The sequence below is a fragment of the Xiphophorus couchianus genome, unplaced genomic scaffold (genome assembly GCF_001444195.1).
Source record: "Xiphophorus couchianus unplaced genomic scaffold, X_couchianus-1.0 Scaffold1000102, whole genome shotgun sequence".
In the NCBI taxonomy this organism is placed as follows: Eukaryota; Metazoa; Chordata; class Actinopteri; order Cyprinodontiformes; family Poeciliidae; genus Xiphophorus; species Xiphophorus couchianus.
Window position 1 is genome coordinate 809,351 of NW_020963015.1, and position 18,117 is coordinate 827,467.

An 18,117-nucleotide genomic window follows, 5' to 3' on the forward strand; every position below is an offset into this window, starting at 1 on the left:
CCAACTAAATATCTATCTGCTCTGTCCTAGCTCTGAGTAAACTAAATATTTAGCTTGCTGAGAGCTAGAAATTAACTAAATATTTAGTTTAAAACTAACATTTATAAATGAATAAATAACATGGTGAAATATCATTTTGACCCCCATTCTGTTTGTTGTATAGAAGGCTAAATAACCCAGATTATTTCTGTCATATTTGGCTGTATTTTTAAAGATGGCTGCCCTTGATGCTGCAGTTTAGATCTGCAGCCAAAGATGCAGACGATCGCCGGGAGGCGTCACTCTGTCTGGGATTAATAACTCTTATCTCTCAGCTCTCCTCCAGTCTGCTGACAGCTTCCGAATCTCAAAAGTTAATATCAACTTTCCCCATTAAAAAGAAATGACAGTGTTTCCATGGAAACGGCTCATTTCCTGATCTAAATCGCCCCCGGGTATTTCCATGACAACCCATCAAACATTTCTGGCTGCAGCAGAGGCAACGAGCTGACGCTGATTTAAAATGGAAATCCATTTCTGTCCCGCTGCTGACCTCTGCTGCTGGGCGCTGGGACAACAGCGCCGCCCGGTGGCGGAGCTGCGCATCGCACGCAGCACGTCAAGGACTTTTATTAATATTTTATTGTTGATTTAATCAGGGAAACATTTGTTTGATCCTGGATCAGGATGAGACCTGATGCAGGATCCTCCAGCTGTGGTGAATCATGAAGTAAAAATGTTTTGTTTCCCTCACAGCCACGGACACAGAGCCGACAGGTAACTGACTCACCTTTCCTCTCTGTCTGCATCCAACCTCGTTACTCTCTAAGCTCTGCTCACCTGCTGCGTCTCCAGTGGCCGTAAAATTACACAAATTTAAACTTTTCACCAGTTTCAAATAAAGCACATTTTCCGTAAAACCTTTATGTTTTAGGTTTTCAGACGGATCAAATCATATTTATTTCACAAAACAAAGGAAACTTATTTTCCATTAGTGACCAGCCGGATGTTACTGCTGCTGGAAACGCCACAGACAGGAAGTGGTCAGAAGCCCAGTGGGCGGAGCTTGTTGCTCCAATGCCTGAATCAGACACAGACGTCTCCTCTGATTGGCTGGATTATGAACATAATCTGTTTACATCATGATTTCTAATGATTTGTCTCGTAGACAAACTTATTGGCTTAATTTCATTTATTTGTTCAAAGATCTTTTATCGAAGGGAAACTTTGCTGGTGACGGATTCAGCCAGATGAAGAACATCTGGCTCTTCATCTTCATCAGTCCAGATGTTCATGCTACATCTCTCTCTGTTCTGATTGGTCGTTTAAATTCTGAGGTTCTGATTGGTCGATGTGTTTCCTGCAGGACCGATGGCCGCCGCTGGTCTCTGGCCTCGCTGCCGTCCTCCGGATACGGAACCAACACGCCGAGCTCCACCGTCTCCGTGAGTCCGCCGCCCCGCAGGCAGGAAAGAAAGTACACCCAGCAGGGGAACGAAAGAAAGTACACCCCGCAGGCAGGAAAGAAAGTACACCCAGCAGGGGAACGAAAGAAAGTACACCCCGCAGGCAGGAAAGAAAGTACACCCAGCAGGGGAACGAAAGAAAGTACACCCTGCTGGCAGGAAAGAAAGTACACCCTGCTGGCAGGAAGGAAAGTACACCCTGCGTCTCCCTCCTGCTGTTGTCCCAGCACCGTCTGCAGAACCGATCCGTTGGACTTCCTCCTGTTCTGGTTTCATCATCTGGTTTTAATCTGGATTTTTTCTGGATTTGGTTCTTTTTGCAAACTAATTTTCTCCGGATGTATTTTGGGTTTAATTCTTTAATCTGGTTTTTCTCTCTGTCCTGGTTTCAGTTTGGTTAACTGGTTTCATCCCAGTTTGAACTGGTTTCTGTGAAGCAGCTTCAGAGTTTCTGTTTATTCCTGTTGTCGTTTGTCGTGTATCTTAGCTGGAGTTCATCCCTGCCTCTTCCTCCTTCTTCTTCTGTGGTTTATAGCCCTGAAACGCAGCCTCCCTGCCCCGCCCCGCCCCCACCTGTAGCTGCTGGTTGTAATCTGTGCTCCCTCTGTGCTCCTCCTCTCACAGTCCTCCTGTTCATCTCAGGAGAAGCTCCACCAGCTGCCCTTCCAGCCCACGCCGGACGAGCTGCACTTCCTCACCAAACACTTCAGCTCTGAGAGCGTCACCGACGAGGAGGGCCGCCGCTCGCCCGCCATGAGGCCGCGCTCCCGCAGCCTCAGGTACCGCCGCCGCCACGGGGGGGAGGGGTTAAAGGTGGCTACACTTGTAGCTAGTCCCGTTTTGGAAACAAAATGTTGCTACATCGATGGCTGGTCAATGTTTTTTCTTAAAGTTGTTGGATTTGTTGCTAACCACTTTAAGGTTGTTGGAGTAGTTGCTGGTTGCTGTTGTGACCAAAAGTCTCTAAAGGATCTGAAAAGTTGCTAAATGTTTGGACATTGTTGCTAAGTAACCATGCCCCCCTCCTCCCCTCACGCCCCCTGTGTCTCTTGGCTCCGCCCACTTTGATGAAATTTTGTAGATATTTTCTGGGCGGAGCTTAAACCGGTGATCTGCTGGTTCAGTGATCTGACTCGCTTCTCTCTGAAGTTAAATTATTTCTAATTTAAAAGTTAAAGTGTAATTTCCTTGTTTTCAAACTTTAAATTCTTTTATTTTTCAGTTTTTATATTTTGTCCGGATCATTACGATGTAAAGTCTGTTTACTGGTTTCTTATTATCCAGTAAAAATCAGACAACGGTCCAGTTCAAGTTTTCTCTCCTGACTCTCAGCTGTCCACCAGGAGGCGCCGCCCCCACTGACCGATCAGACATTACTGACCACAATGTCTGATCGCTGCTGTCTGCCTCTTCATCACCTCCTCCTCTTCATCAGCCGACCTGATGATGATTAGACTAAGGAAGAGGCGATGATGAAGAGCTGCAGCTGATAGATAATTTAACTAATTTAGCTGTTATAGCTCTAAATTTTAATCCGTTTATGTTCCCACGCTCTCTCCTGATTGGTCGGTTTCTCTGCAGGGCCGTAGCCAGGGGCTGGGGGAACCGGGCCGGTTCCGGAGCGGTTCTGCAAGAACCTCTAACCCTCCTGTGTCTGAGCTGATGGCCTGTAAACCACAGATTGACTTTAGTTTTATTTTCATAGTCCATCCGGCGCTCTGGGTTTGATTAATCCTCCTGATGGCGGCAGCCTTTTAAATACAGGCAGAATCATATTTATCATCATCTGATATTAACAAGTAATGTGATTATTTCAAACTAATAATTTATTTTTTCCGTCTGAATTTATTTCATTTTTCCTATTATTCTTTTTTTATTAAGTTATAAGGTATTATGAATTTTTATGGTTACTTAAAATATTAGTAATATATATTTTTATGATAATTATTACAATGAATAATAATTAAAATATCTTAATTCTATTTATATAATAATTATTTAATGTATGTAATTTCATATAATTTCTAACAATTATTAATTTTATATCTTATAATTTTTAACAGTAATAATAATAATATACAGTAAAGTTAAATGTCAGTTCAATTTATTGCCAAGTAAATTATTGTGTACACTTTATTTTATTATCTCCCTCCTATTTATTTGAACCCAGTTATATATATATATATATTCTTTTTATAAATTGCATTAAATTGTATTTATCATATTTTATATATATTTTTTGTCATTCTTTGATCTAAACTTATTTTCATTGTGTTAATCTTAAATATATTTAAACATACCGTATATTAAGTTTTTTATTTCTATTTTTTGTTACTAATTATTTTACAACCAGATTGTCTCTTTTCTAAATTTATTTGTTTTGTTTATTTTTAGCTCCTTGAAACGTTTCATGAATTAAATAAAATCCAGTTTTTACTGAAAGAAAAAGTTCAGTCTGGAGACGAGGTGACGTAAACAAACCCCCAGGTGTGTGTGTGTGTGTGTGTGTGTGTGTGTGTGTGAGAGATGACAAACTGCATGACGTTTTCTGTCACCTTCTCATTAAGCAGGTAATTGTAGTCTGAGCTGCTGATAAATTACTTCAGGCATTACCTCATCGCTCACATGGTCACATGATCTCTGTCTGTGTGTGTGTGGGTGTTTGTGTGTGTGGGTGTTTGTGTGTGTGTGTGTGTGTGTGTGTGGGTGGGTGGGTGGATGACTCAGATCCAGGATCTCAGTCACTCAGTGTTTTTTCTTAAATTTTGATTTTTTAGCCATTTACTTTTATTTAAGATGCAGATATTTTATTATTTTATCGATAATTTGCAGATTTTTAACCTTTTAAAGAAAAAACTGAAATTATTATGAATCCAGAATAAATGAATAATTTGTCATTTTTTGTAAAATCTAATTTTCTTGTATTTTCCTGCTCATTTTGTGTTAAAAAAACAAACTTTCCCACCCATCACACCAACATGATATTTAGCTTAAGCTAATGCTAAGTGCTAGCTTAAACTTAATTTATATATTAATTTACAGTCCAATACCAGATTAACTTGTAGATTATAATTTACGTGTTTTAAACTCTTTATATCTTGTTTTCTACTCTCCCCGGTTCATTTTGTTCCGCTACGTTTTGTGATTTGAATAAAATGATTGTGAAAAAAGATCAAATATAAACTTCTCACAATAACCAAAATTTCAACTCAAATGTTGAACTTTATTCACATGAATGTTTACAAACAGCCAGTAGATCAAAGCTTTGGAGGTGATTTGAAAATAATAATTAGCAGGAAGCGCTAAACCGCTAAGCTAGAAGCTTAGCTAAGCTCTGGTATTAGCAGCAATGCTCTGACTGCTGATGTTAAATATCATTAAAAATGATTATTGATTATCAGTAAAAACAGAATTCCTGCTGCAGATTAAACCCATGAAGAAGAAAAGATCAGAAGATCAATCGATGTCTCAGAAAAATACAAAATAAAATTAATGTTCATTCTTTACTGTTTGTTAATTCAGTGATATTTTATTCCTTCATATCTGGTTGATGTTTCGTGTGTCTGCAGCCCGGGACGCTCGCCGGTTTCCTTCGACCACGAGATCATGATGATGAACCACGTCTACAAGGAGCGCTTCCCCAAGGTCCGGAAAACTTTAATTCTTCCACCACAAAAATGATCCGATTTACAGAAATCTTATGCTCATCGTTCATAATCCTCTAGTTCATGTTAGTTGAATGATGTGGCGTTATAAGCCCCTCCCCTCTGTATGACTCCGCCCCCAGGCCACGGCCCAGATGGAGGAGCGTCTGGCCGAGCTGCTGGCCTCGGCGGCGCCGGAGAAGGTGCGTCCGCTGGCCGACGGGGTCCTGAGCTTCGTGTTCCACCAGCTGATCGAGCTGTCCAGGGACTGCCTGGACAAAAGCAGAGAGGACCTCATCACCTCCAGATATTTCTACGAGCTGCAGGAGAGTCTGGAGAAGCTGCTGCACGACGTGAGTCTGGAGTCTGGGCCGGTTCAGACCGGTTCGGAACATTTAAATCAGTTATAACATTCATTTAGACGCATTCAGCGCCTGCTTTAACGCTTACATTTATTTTATTTTTGCCTCTAAGAAGCTGATTAAAACTCCTGATTGGTGCAAAATTAGAAACAGAAATAATAAAAATCAGGTTTTAGCTTTAGAGTTTAATCATAACCAAATATTATTACATTTGCTTTATTTAAGAATGGACATTGTATTAAAGTTTATTAAAACAACAGAGTAAATTTAACAAATAGAAAAAGTGATTTATTATTCCAACTGACGTTACTGTAAAAAAACACATTTAAAGTAACCAAAAAATATAAAATAAACATAATTCCATTCATTAATAAAGTCCACACGCAGTTTTTATCATTTTTTTCTCATTTAATAATTTTTTTTAAATTTCTGCAGCAAAACTAATAGAAATCAATAATAAAGTGTTTTTAAAGAAAATGAATCAGATTTTATTAGGAGGCTTAATGTGAAGTGAAGCTGCAGTTTATTGTGAAAAAAGTGAATTAAAATATAAATATTTCTTGTTTCTTCGTCTTTGAAGTGAATTAAAAATCAAATAGAATCAGTGCAGAAGTGACTCCATCTTGTTTTATCGCCTCAGAAAAGCATAGAAATTAAAAATTAATTGAATATTTAAATTTATGGCGTTTCCCCTAAATGGATCTACCAGAACCGTCGGACCGACCCGGTTTTGCTCCGTCTTCCCTTCGATCGGCTCAGACCGTGATGCAACGCTCCGTCACCTTCATCATCTTCATCGGTGGTGGCGTGATGTCACCAGCAGTCCGGTTCTTATCCCGACTCTCCGGACCGTTTTCCTGTTTCTGAGCTGGGGGCGTGTTTCCATGGCAACCAGGGGGAGACATCTCTATTAGCGCAGTGTGTGTGTGTGCCTGGTACACACACACACTCCTGGAGTTAATTTCACGGCCCGCTGGTCGCCGCCGGCTGACGGACGGCCTCCCCGCCCGGCGGGGGGCCGGCGGTAAACGTGGGCGGGGCTTGAGGGGATTCCTCCGGCCGTGATTGGCTGTCAGGTCCGGGCTCGTCGAGGAAGAGGAGGGTGAAGCTCGTTCTGAGGCTTTAGCAGAGCTGAGGAAGAGGAGAGAACATCTGTCTGGATGACCTCAGCGGCTCTCTGGCGTTAGGCTGCGTTTTGCTCCGAACGGCCTGGAACCAGAACCAGAACCGGGACCGGGACTGGTGGGCCAATGGGAGATCTTCATCCTGCTGAACCTGGAAGCATGACCCAGGAGGAAGAGGAGGAGATGAAGAGAAGGAAGGCTCGCTTCACAGAACTTGAGTTCATGTTCTGAGTTTTGTCCAGCAGTTCTGGTTCTGCGCTGGCTCCAGCTTTGGACCTGCGGTTCTGATCAGCTGCTGCTGTTCTGTGCAAAAGTTATAAGCCACAAACTGGAGGAGAAAAAGAGGAAAAAACTTCAGGAATCCTGAAGAAACGTGGAGAAAAAAATCTGGATGTTTGGATCCAAACAGAAGAAAGGAGTGACCCAAGACTTTTGCACGGTTCCAGACTGCTTTAGCGATTCTGCTTCCTGTTTCTTTAGTTTCTGCTTCCTGTTTCTTTAGTGTCTCCGTCCAAACAGAGCTGCATCATCTCCTCCCTGCCTTCATCTCTCCTCCTCTTCCTCACCGGGTTGTGACCTCATCGCCTACCTGGCAGGCGCCGCCTCGCCTTTCATCCGACCCAGCGGTGGTTACCATGGCGACCTGCATCCAGGTCAACACAGCATCAAGCAGGAAGAAACACAAAATATGATTTAAATGATCCAAACTCTTTTATAAGATCTGGATATTTAATTGGATCAGATTAATAATCTAAAACACAAACTGGGATTAAAAATAAAACTGATTATGTTTAATTTACATTTCTGTAAACTAAAGCCGCCGTCTCCTGAAGCATTCTGGGAGTTTCTGGAATAAAAGCTCTAAAAAGTAAAAACTAACTTCTCAACTAACTCATCTGCTGTCGGGTTTAAGATGGAAAATGAATTAAAAAATAATTTTTAAGACTGCAAACTAAATATTTAAATAAAGGCATTCCAGCAGAATGCCTGATGGAAAATATCTGTAAACATGTCGGCTTCAATAAAATACAGAAACAGTCAGTGCATGGGAGTGCTAACTAAATAGCTGTGCTAAAGCTAACGCGCTACATTAACATGGTGTTAAGCAGAAGCTAGCGATAAAAAAGCATTTACAAAACTTATCTGGAAAGGTTAGCTTAGGGCAAGCTAAGTGCGCTAAACGTATTCAAAGTTAGCTGAAGCTAAATCTAGCTCTGCTGTTAGCGCATTAGCCAAAACAACATCAAACAGACCGGGTCGATCAGAACCAGAACAGTATCTATCTCTGTTTCTGATTTTTATCCATCCGTATGTTTTTTTGATATCTGACCTCTGACCTCGGCTCCGATCTGGTCCTGCTGACCCGGTTCTGTGCGTTTCAGGCCCATGAGCGCTCAGAGAGTGAGGAAGTGACCTTCGTCACCCAGCTGGTGAAGAAGTTGATGATCATCATCGCCCGGCCGGCCCGACTGCTGGAGTGCCTGGTAGGAACCGAACCCGACCGGACCGGACCCGTTCTGTTCAGAATCTTCCTCCTGACCTTCTTCTTCCTCTGCAGGAGTTTGACCCCGAGGAGTTCTACCACCTCCTGGAGGCGGCCGAGGGTCACGCCAAGGAAGGCCAGGGCATCAAGTCCGACATCCCGCGATACATCATCAGCCAGCTGGGCCTGACCCGCGACCCGCTGGAGGGTAAACCAGAACCTCAGAACCTGGGTGTGATCAGAACCAGATCAGAACCAGAGTCTCTGGTCTCATTCAGGTCGTCGCTGTGTCTCTGCTTCCAGAAATGACCCAGCTCAGCAGCTACGACAGCGGGAACCCGGAGACGCCCGAGACCGACGACTCGGTCGACGTGAGTCAGCGCTCAGAACCGGGCCAGTTCCCGGGTCGGGTTCTGGTTCTGGTTCTGATGCCTCTCTGGTCCGTTTCAGCGCCAAAGCACGGCCATCACTGCCACGCCGCAGACCAAACCTAAAACGCCCCGAGAGGAAGACTTCGAGAACATCAAGCTGATCAGCAACGGGGCGTACGGGTACGGCGCCGCCGACTGGGCCCAACTGGGTCCGGTTCCATCTGACTCTCGCCTGTTCTGTCCGTCCAGGGCCGTGTATCTGGTGCGGCACCGGGAGACCCGGCAGCGCTTCGCCATGAAGAAGATCAATAAGCAGAACCTGATTCTGCGGAACCAGATCCAGCAGGCCTTCGTGGAGCGGGACATCCTGACCTTCGCCGAGAACCCGTTCGTCGTCTCCATGTTCTGCTCCTTCGAGACCCGGCGCCACCTCTGCATGGTCATGGAGTACGTGGAGGGTAAGAGACCCGCAGGTTCTGGTTCAGTAAGACCCAAAGGTTCCGGCCCGAACAAAGTATTTAGCTAGCTTAGCACTACATATTTAGTTTGGAGCTAAATTTTTAGCTTTCAAACTAAATATTTAACTAGAAAGCTAAATATTTACCTCAGAGCTAGCTAAGTGTTGAGCTACTTCAGACCAACCTGTTTAATTTGCATCTAAATAGTTAGCTTGCTAACTAAATATTTAGCTAACTTACTATTTAGATAAGTAAATATTTAGTTGGTAAGCTAACTATCCGCCTGCGGTTTGTTCTGTCCAGGTGGAGACTGCGCCACGCTGCTGAAGAACATCGGCGCTCTGCCTGTCGACATGGCGCGGATGTACTTTGCCGAGACTGTCCTGGCTCTGGAATATCTGCACAACTACGGCATCGTGCACCGAGACCTCAAACCTGACAAGTAAGACTCCCGGAAGACTCTCAGAACCTTCCAGAACCTTCAGATCCAGCTGTCCAGCTGAGGCTCGTGCTGTCTCTGTCGTCCTCAGTCTTCTCATCACGTCTCTGGGACACATCAAGCTGACGGACTTCGGCCTCTCCAAGATCGGCCTGATGAGCCTGACCACCAACCTGTACGAAGGCCACATCGAGAAGGATACCCGGGAGTTCCTGGACAAGCAGGTACCGCTCCAGGCCCGGTCCGGATCAGGCTCAGTTCTGGTCTGGTTGGGTTCTGAGTATACATGGTTTTTCTTCTTCTTTGTGGCCCGTCTGCAGGTGTGCGGCACGCCGGAGTACATCGCCCCAGAGGTCATTCTGCGGCAGGGCTACGGCAAGCCGGTGGACTGGTGGGCAATGGGCGTGATCCTGTACGAGTTCCTGGTGGGCTGCGCGCCGTTCTTCGGAGACACGCCGGAGGAGCTGTTCGGCCAGGTCATCAGCGGTGAGCCGCAACCAGAACCGGACGCTCAGGATGGAGGGTTCCCTCTGACTGACTTCCTGTTTCCTCTGCTCCCAGATGAGATCGTGTGGCCGGAGGGCGACGAGGCGCTGCCTCAGGACGCCCAGGACCTGATCGCTAAGCTGCTCCACCAGAATCCGCTGGAGAGGCTCGGGACAGGTACCGGCTTTATTGTGCAGAACGGCTCCCTAATGCCGGTGTTTCTCACTTCCATTCCTTCATTGCCAAGTGTCGATATAAAGCAGCAAACCCAAAATTAGAAATAACTTTTAGAATTTTGTTCCCATCTTGTGTATTTTAATATATTACATGTTGAAACCTTTAATCCTTCTAAATCTGTTTTTATTGCACAACGTAGCTTAAAGTTTCAATTATTGAGTTCATCAGCAAAATTCAAACCAGTAGGCGCATTACACTCTCCGACCACTAGATGGTGTCAAAGCACTTCTAATAGAGATTCACTGTGAGAGGCAAAGAAATCAACCATTTGTAAGAATCTAGTTAGTTTTGCCAGGTCCTGGTCCTGGTTCTGGTTCTGATCTTGGTTCTGGTCCTGGTTCTGGGTCAGGAGGAGCCTTCGAGGTGAAGCAGAACACGTTCTTCACAGATCTGGACTGGAACGGTCTGCTGAGGCAGAAAGCCGAGTTCATCCCTCAGCTGGAGTCTGAGGATGACACCAGCTACTTCGACAGTACGTCCCTGAGTTCTTCTGGCCCGGTTCCGTTCTGGTTCTGTGTGGAGCTCACTTACTGATGCTGTGTGTTTGCCCGTTAGCTCGTTCGGACCGGTACCACCACGTGGATTCAGAGGAGGAAGACACCAACGACGACGAACACGTGGAGCTGCGGCAGTTCTCCTCCTGCTCGCCGCGCTTCAGCAAGGTACCGACCCAATACCTGGTTACCCGGTTACCTGGTTACCAAGTTATCCGTCAGGGTTGCCAGATTGGATGGGTTTCCACCAAACTGGGATGGAAAAATCTGTTTTAAAATTTGAGCTGCTTTTCACGTTTGTTGGGTTTTTAGGAAACATTCACCGTCATTCTGTGGCAGAAAACACAAAAAAGACATTTTCATAAATCTCCGTGTCCTTGGACTCTTTTTATTAATTTATTTTGAAATGTTGAAAATCTGTCAAACTTGACATCATCGATCGCTGATCTTTGGTTGGTCAAGTGTCACTGTGTAGTATTACTGTAAAAAACCCAATTTAACTTCATGATTTAAATGGAAACACCAGGAAACACAAGTCCTGGTCTGTTCCAAGAGTCCAGTCCTCTGCGGTCCCAGTGGGATCTGGTTCTGGTTCTGGTTCTGGTTCTAGTTCTGGTTCTGGTCAGAATGTAATAAAGAACAAACAAAATGTTATGAAGTGAGGATTATACATATATAAATAAGTAAATGGCTTCATTACCATGAGATTTGGGCTGGAAACTATCGTTCAGATCTGGCAACCCTGGTTTCCATGGCAACGCTGTCCCTGCAGGTGTACAGCAGCATGGAGCGTCTGTCTCTCCACGAGGAGAAGCGGACGCCGCCGCCCACCAAGCGCAGCCTCAGCGAGGAAGGAGGTGACTGCGTCGACAGCCTGAGCGGACTCAAGACCCGGGACCGGTCCTGGCTGGTCGGATCGCCGGAGATGTGAGTCGCCGTCGGTTACCGGGGAACCAGTAAACCATTACACCAGTAAACACTGACCATTTTCCCACCGATTCATGGCTTTGGTTTCCATCATTGTGTCAGGGCGGCCATCTTGTTTCACAGCTTCTATTTATTTACATTTTGAATTCAGGTCAACGGTTATTAATATTATAAATGTTTTTTTTATTCCAACTATAAAACCATAATAAAGTCATAATATCACCAGAATGAAGTTGTAATTCTATGAGAACTTCTGCACTAAATCTAAAAATAGACAAATGTTTCTATTTTGAAGGAAGAACCACAAACTGAGCTGCTCTCCTCAGATTGAGATCATTTCATCTAAACTTTCTATTCCTGCTAAATTGCTTCTTTATTCTGCTGATATTTTGACTTTATTCTCATAATTAAAGTTTCCTGCAGCCCGGCCCTGATGCTGTCATAAAGTAATGACTGAAATCAAAGACGCTTTTTGAAAATGATTTCTGTCATTTGTAATTTCTAGAGAGTAAAGCGACAGATCAGATCTGCTGTGAGGTTTTATTTTCCGTCGTGTCTCCTGTCCTTCCAGCCTGCGGAAGCGTCTCTCCGTCTCCGAGTCGTCGCACACGGAGAGCGACTCCAGCCCGCCGCTGACGGTCCGCAGGCGCTGCTGCTCCGCCATCATCGAGATGCCGCGCTTCGCCATCTCCGCCGAGGAGGAAGGAAGTCCAGGTGAACGCAGACTGTCCATCGGATCAGCTGCAGAACGGCTCACATGAAACATCAGATGCTTTCGTCACTTAAACTTGTTTTTAAGGTCGCTCCTTAAAATGTCTTAAATTCATGTGTCTAAAATTAAAGCCTTAAAACATCTTAAATGCATTGTAGAAATGTAAGTTGGCCTTAAATACGTACGTTTTGTTGTGGCAGGAATGTTTAATGCACCTTTTTTTACCTCCTGGAATTTTTCTGTAAGGCAGGACTTAGAAACATCTTCATTGCGTTCTGTGACTTGAGGTGTTTGAGGCTACTGCTAATAGTTGCTAACATACCCACACTATCTAGCTAGCTAACTTTTTAGCCTCTATCATGGACACACAGCCAGGTTCACTGTTTTTGCTTTTTATCGTAGGTTCTCAGAACTATCCCTCATATTTATAGATTTAATTCCAGGTGGCATTAAAAAATGGTCTTAAAAAGTCTTAAGTCCGATTTGCCGAAACCTGCAGATCCCCTGTTTATCCAGGAGAAATCAGGTTCGTCACTGTCAGAAGTACTAGTTAGCCTCACTAACTAGTGAGACTAACTCATTTGACAGTTTCTTGTCATTCCTCAAATACAGGAATGACAACACACACCCTTAAAAAGTCTTAAATTAATTTTAGTTTGGTCTTGACTGGATGATTTAATCTTATATATTCTTCATATTTTATTTTCTCACTGTATTTTCCTGTCAGGCAAAAGTTTGAGTTGAACTCAGAAATCTTTGTTGCTTTTTGTGACTCGAGGTATTTGAGGCTACCGCTAACTAGCTGCTAATATACCCTTGCTAGCTAACATTTTTGAGTCTTTCATGGGAAAGTGCAAATTTATTGCTAGTTGGCTGGACAATGTCCGTACTTTTCTGTAGAGATACAGGTATTAAACTTTATTCATAAGTCTTAAAAGGTCTTAAATTTGATTTGGTGAAACCTGCAGAAACCCTGAGCAGGCTGTTCCAGGCTGCAGCTCAGGGTTAAAGGTCAGTCTGACAGATCATAACTTGCTGCTGTGTCTGGTCGGTCCAGCAGGGGGCGCCGGCAGCAGGAAGAGCCCCAGCCTGCTGGGCCAGGCCGCGGTGAGGGGCCTGCGCTCCGAGGAGCTGCCGCTCTCCATCCCAGAGCTCCCAGTGGAGCGGGAGCTGAAGCTGGAAGAGTCTCCCACCACGCCCAGTTCCACCAGCAGCCAGCAGAGCAAGGCCACGCTCACACGTCAGTACACACACACACACACACACACACACACACACACACACACACACACACACACGCACACACACACACACACTGTGTAAACCTGTAGCACCTGGCTGAAGGTCAGCATGTTTCTCCGGTGTCTTTCTGGTACATTTAGCTGTTAGCCTGACTGATTTATTAGTGATAAAACACAGTAACCCTTGCCTAAACTTTTTCCTAATAAATGGAGCAAAACACTAAAAATCTTTGTTGAAACACAAAAACACACCGTAGACTTTTAAATCCAAATCTTAACTAAAACGTTAGTGAATTCGGACTGACTCAGCAGAACTGTTTTAGTGAGATGAACCAGTGTTGCACCCAGAGCGGCCATTTTGGGCTAATTGGACCAAAACATAAAAAATGTGAATCTGGTCGAATTAAAGCTCTGATTTATATGGCAGGACTCTTTCTTATCATCCTATTGTGAAATTCACCCTGTTTATCATCAATTTGTACATCATAAAGTAAATAAAATAAACCGCATTGGATTGTTTTGTCTCCAACTGGAGGAATTTTGCTGAAAAAGTTTCACCCAGATTTCTTCCAAAGCTTCTAAATCGATCATGTTTGTGAGAAAAATCACTTCTGTGACGATCCGAACAGATAAAGGTGTGCGTAGCAAACGCCCAGGGCGCGTATAGAGGGGAAAAGGTATGACAATTCCAAGGCCCCTGACCGACAATTTATTTATGTATTTTTTGTTCATAGAAATGAAAAAAAAGAAGAGTCATATTGTGTTTTCTAAGATTGTTTTTAGCAGTAAAAATCAAATGTTCTCCCTCCCAGACCAAAATGCACATATTCACCCTGAACCTCCTGGATCTGCAGGAAATGGTTTCTTCCTGCTTGGAGCTTCAGGTGTTCAGCAGCAGACAGTGGAAAACAGGAACGGCTGTGGCTGTTACTATGCTGCTAAGAAATATAATAAAGTTAGGTTTTCAAAAAATAGAGACAGAGAGAGAGAAAAAACAAGAGTGTCAATTTATAACCCAGTTTTTCTCTGAGAGGTGGGTAGACTGATTATCAACCATTTAGCATAGTTAGCTTAGCTACAGGCTGCTTGCCTCCATTTCACTAACATTTAATGAATTAAGGAAAGAAATTGGCAACATATTCATATATTGAACTATAATAACAGGTGAGTCAGTCAGCAGCAGCTCTAGTCCCTCCTGACCCGCCTTCTCTCCTCTCCTAGTGAAATTAAAGCTGCAGTTTGTCACTTTTATAAAAAATATATTTTGACATATTTGTTAAAACTCATTATGTTGTGACAGTATAGCATGAGAGATAATCTGTGAAAAATCTATTTCCTCTGCTTTCTCCCAGTTCTTTCTAGAAACAACCAATCAGAGACAGGAGAGTTTTAGTGCTGTCAATCACAATCTCATGTGGCTGCTCATCCCTCCCTTTGCTCTGTGCTATGCTGTAGCTAGCAATAACGATAAGTTGTTTCTCCAAATGTTGTAACATTGCCTCCATATGTCTGATTTTACACCAAAAGTATTCACCTGTGATAGATATTGGAAAATTTAGTGAAAAAATTATTTCCTCTTGGTATAGCGGCCATCTTGAATTTTTCAGTGGTTAATTTTTTTTCTCATTTCTTTTTAATAAATAAATAACGGTACTAACTTGACTCCTTGTGAAGGATGCTGCCCTACCTGCTTAGCTGTCGGTGTCGCCGCGGTGCTCCTGATCCTCTGACCGCCACTCAGCTGACTGTCAGTAGTAATAAAGATGGCCGACTCTTTGCAGCAGGAAGCTCTGGCGACAGCAGCGAACGAGGGAATGGCGGCGCAGCGACCAAGGCGGCGGCGGACGGCGACTCTCCGTCCACGCCGAGGGCCATCAGCGACCTGGCGGCCCGCCGCGCGCGCCATCGCCTGCTGTCCGGAGACACAGACAAACACGGGGCGAACGGCGGCGCCCGGCCGTTCACCAAGGTCATCAAGTCGGCGTCAGCCAATACGCTGTCGCTGGTGATCCCAGGAGGTCGGTTCGACTCCCACAGCTGTCGGCGCCACAGGACGTTCCTCTGACTCCTCTGTCTGTCCGCAGATCACCACGGAGCGTCGCCGTTGGCCAGCCCCATGTCTCCACACTCGCAGTCGTCCAATCCGTCGTCGCGGGACTCCTCGCCCAGCCGCGACCTTTCCCCGGCCATCAGCAGCGTCCAACCTGCCATCATCATCCACCGAACCGGGAAGAAGTACGGCTTCACGCTGAGAGCCATCCGCGTCTACATGGGAGACTCCAACATCTACAGCGTCCATCACATGGTCTGGGTCAGTACCGGGCCGACCGGAACCGCTCCCACATCCAGGAGAAAAACCCAACTAAACCGGTTCTGCAGAGTTCTGCCTCCTAAACCTGTAAACACATCAAGCTTTTCAGTTTCCAGGAACTTCCAGGTTGTTTTTCCAAAGATCCCAGATTATTTTCCAGGATGCATTTCCAGAAGGTTGATTAACAGCGTTAAGACCCGCCTCCTGGCTCTGATTGGCTGTTTCTAACCGTTCAGGTCCAATCCTAGGAAATCTTTGTAAGATCTGAAGATCTTAACATTCAGCAAAAGATGAAAATGTTTCACCAACTTCAGATGATGGAAAAGCAAATTCTGGATTTTTAGGAAGTTTAGTTTCTGGATCTGAAACTAGTTTTAATTTAATAAGCATTTTTCTTTTAACTCTTTAAGTGCCTTGAAAGCAGTGAGTAGGTTGGAGGAACGGTGCTTTAAGTAGGACGTTTTGTAAAACTGAAAGCAGGAAGTGCTGCCCCTGGCTGGGGCGTGAACTTTGACCCTAACTGACGCTCTCCCCCTCAGCATGTGGAGGAGGGCGGCCCGGCGCACGACGCCGGCCTCAAGGAGGGCGACCTGATCACCCACGTGAACGGCGAGCCGGTCCACGGCCTGGTCCACACTGAGGTGGTGGAGCTCATCCTGAAGGTAAAGACGGCTGCAGCCAATCAGAGCCCTCCGTCTGTCCATGCTGGAAGCAGCCAATCAGAGCCCTCCGTCTGTCCATGCTGGAAGCAGCCAATCAGAGCCCTCGTTGATTCTGCTGTGTTTTGTCAGAGTGGAGCCAAGGTGTCCATTTCTGCCACGCCGTTTGAAAACACGTCCATCAAAGTCGGCCCCGCACGCAAGACCAACCACAAGTCCAAGATGGCGAGACGCAACAAGAAGACGAAGAGCAAGGAGGGACAGGACAGGTGGGGTCAATCTGGGGTCACGGCAGCTTTAGAAACTTCCACTTTGAGGATGAGATGAAGGATTCTGAGCCAGTAGCTAATCAGCTATTGATGAAAACTGATATGGATCAATAAATATTTATTCATTTATAAAGTTAGTCAAAAATGAGCAGCAATATTTGGAGTTATTTAACCTGTGATAAGAGAAAGAGTTCATGCTTCAAAGTCAAGTTTTAATTTTTCATTTATAAATGTGACAATTTATAACTAAATATTTGGCTAGTAACCAAAATATTTAACTTGTACAGTACAGATTTAACTGTCTAAATAAAATAATGTTTAGCTTTTAAGCTAAATATTGAGCTGGGAAACCACATATCTAGCTTTCTCACTAAAGTATGTAACTACCAAGCTAAATATTTAGTTTGTAAACTACATGTTGAGCGTGCTAACTTAATATTTAGCTTACCAACTAACATCAAATATGACTTAATTTTTGGACCTATAGATAAATGTGAAAGCATTACCAAACAGAGCTGAATAATCTGTGGTGACTTTCTTTAATATCATCAGAATAATCCCTGACGCAGCAGCAGTTAGCGTTGCCACCAGATTCTTTAGGTGTAAACTGAAGTGGGCCGGGTTCTGGACCTTGTGGGACGCCTGCATTAGTTTGATGATGTCTGTCCGCAGTAAGAAGCGGACGTCTCTGTTCAGGAAGATCACCAAGCAGGCGTCGCTGCTGCACACCAGCCGCAGCCTGTCGTCGCTGAACCGCTCGCTGTCGTCCGGCGAGAGCGGCCCCGGCTCGCCCACTCACAACCTGTCGCCGCGGAGCCCCACGCAGGGCCACAGGTCCACTCCGGACTCCGCCCACTCAGGTGAGTCGCCCGAACAGAGACCGGGTCCAGTGGAATGTTCTCCTCTAACTGCGCCGCTTCTCGTCCCAGTGGGAGGGAACTCGTCCCAGAGCAGCTCGCCCAGCTCCAGCGTTCCCAACTCCCCGGCCGGCTCCGGCCACATCCGGCCCAGCTCGCTGCACGGCCTGGCCCCCAAGCTGCAGCGCCAGTACCGCTCCCCCCGCCGCAAGTCCGCCGGCAACATCCCGCTGTCGCCGCTGGCACGCACGCCGTCGCCGACGCCGCAGGGCAGCTCGCCGCAGCGCTCGCCGTCTCCGCTGCCGGGCCACACCGCCGGGCCGGCCTTCCCCGTCAAGCTACACTCCTCCCCGCCGCTGGGCCGCCAGATGTCCCGGCCCAAGAGCGCCGAGCCGCCGCGCTCGCCGCTGCTCAAGAGGGTGCAGTCGGCCGAGAAGCTCGCCGCCTCGCTGTCCGGCTCGCCGTCATCGCCTGCCGCGGTGGGGGCGGCGGCGCGGAAACACAGCCTGGACGTCTCACACTCTGAGTTCAAGAAGGAGATTCTGCAAAGGGAGCCGAGTCTGCAGAGCCTCCAGGTAAAAGGTCACCGGGGTCACCT

At 45.6% G+C, this 18,117-nt stretch overlaps 1 protein-coding gene across 19 annotated transcripts in view; it reads left to right on the top strand.

Moving 5' to 3' along the window:
- Positions 1 to 18,117, top strand: part of mast2 (microtubule associated serine/threonine kinase 2) — a 70,697-nt gene that overhangs the window by 49,219 nt on the left and 3,361 nt on the right. For 11 of the 19 annotated variants that reach the window (XM_028011830.1, XM_028011827.1, XM_028011835.1 and 8 more), the window contains 25 exons: positions 736 to 756; positions 1,346 to 1,424; positions 2,070 to 2,224; positions 5,015 to 5,090; positions 5,233 to 5,442; positions 7,958 to 8,059; positions 8,134 to 8,266; positions 8,362 to 8,429; positions 8,509 to 8,609; positions 8,679 to 8,887; positions 9,191 to 9,329; positions 9,418 to 9,550; positions 9,647 to 9,812; positions 9,888 to 9,989; positions 10,399 to 10,521; positions 10,605 to 10,711; positions 11,316 to 11,470; positions 12,042 to 12,184; positions 13,240 to 13,422; positions 15,205 to 15,441; positions 15,508 to 15,734; positions 16,274 to 16,396; positions 16,526 to 16,662; positions 17,335 to 17,522; positions 17,592 to 18,094. In XM_028011830.1, the coding sequence (XP_027867631.1) occupies positions 736 to 756; positions 1,346 to 1,424; positions 2,070 to 2,224; positions 5,015 to 5,090; positions 5,233 to 5,442; positions 7,958 to 8,059; positions 8,134 to 8,266; positions 8,362 to 8,429; positions 8,509 to 8,609; positions 8,679 to 8,887; positions 9,191 to 9,329; positions 9,418 to 9,550; positions 9,647 to 9,812; positions 9,888 to 9,989; positions 10,399 to 10,521; positions 10,605 to 10,711; positions 11,316 to 11,470; positions 12,042 to 12,184; positions 13,240 to 13,422; positions 15,205 to 15,441; positions 15,508 to 15,734; positions 16,274 to 16,396; positions 16,526 to 16,662; positions 17,335 to 17,522; positions 17,592 to 18,094 (3,820 nt within the window). The remainder of the gene's footprint in view (positions 1 to 735; positions 757 to 1,345; positions 1,425 to 2,069; positions 2,225 to 5,014; positions 5,091 to 5,232; positions 5,443 to 7,957; positions 8,060 to 8,133; positions 8,267 to 8,361; positions 8,430 to 8,508; positions 8,610 to 8,678; positions 8,888 to 9,190; positions 9,330 to 9,417; positions 9,551 to 9,646; positions 9,813 to 9,887; positions 9,990 to 10,398; positions 10,522 to 10,604; positions 10,712 to 11,315; positions 11,471 to 12,041; positions 12,185 to 13,239; positions 13,423 to 15,204; positions 15,442 to 15,507; positions 15,735 to 16,273; positions 16,397 to 16,525; positions 16,663 to 17,334; positions 17,523 to 17,591; positions 18,095 to 18,117) is intronic. The other 8 variants (XM_028011832.1, XM_028011836.1, XM_028011838.1 and 5 more) reach the window with 5 other exon arrangements.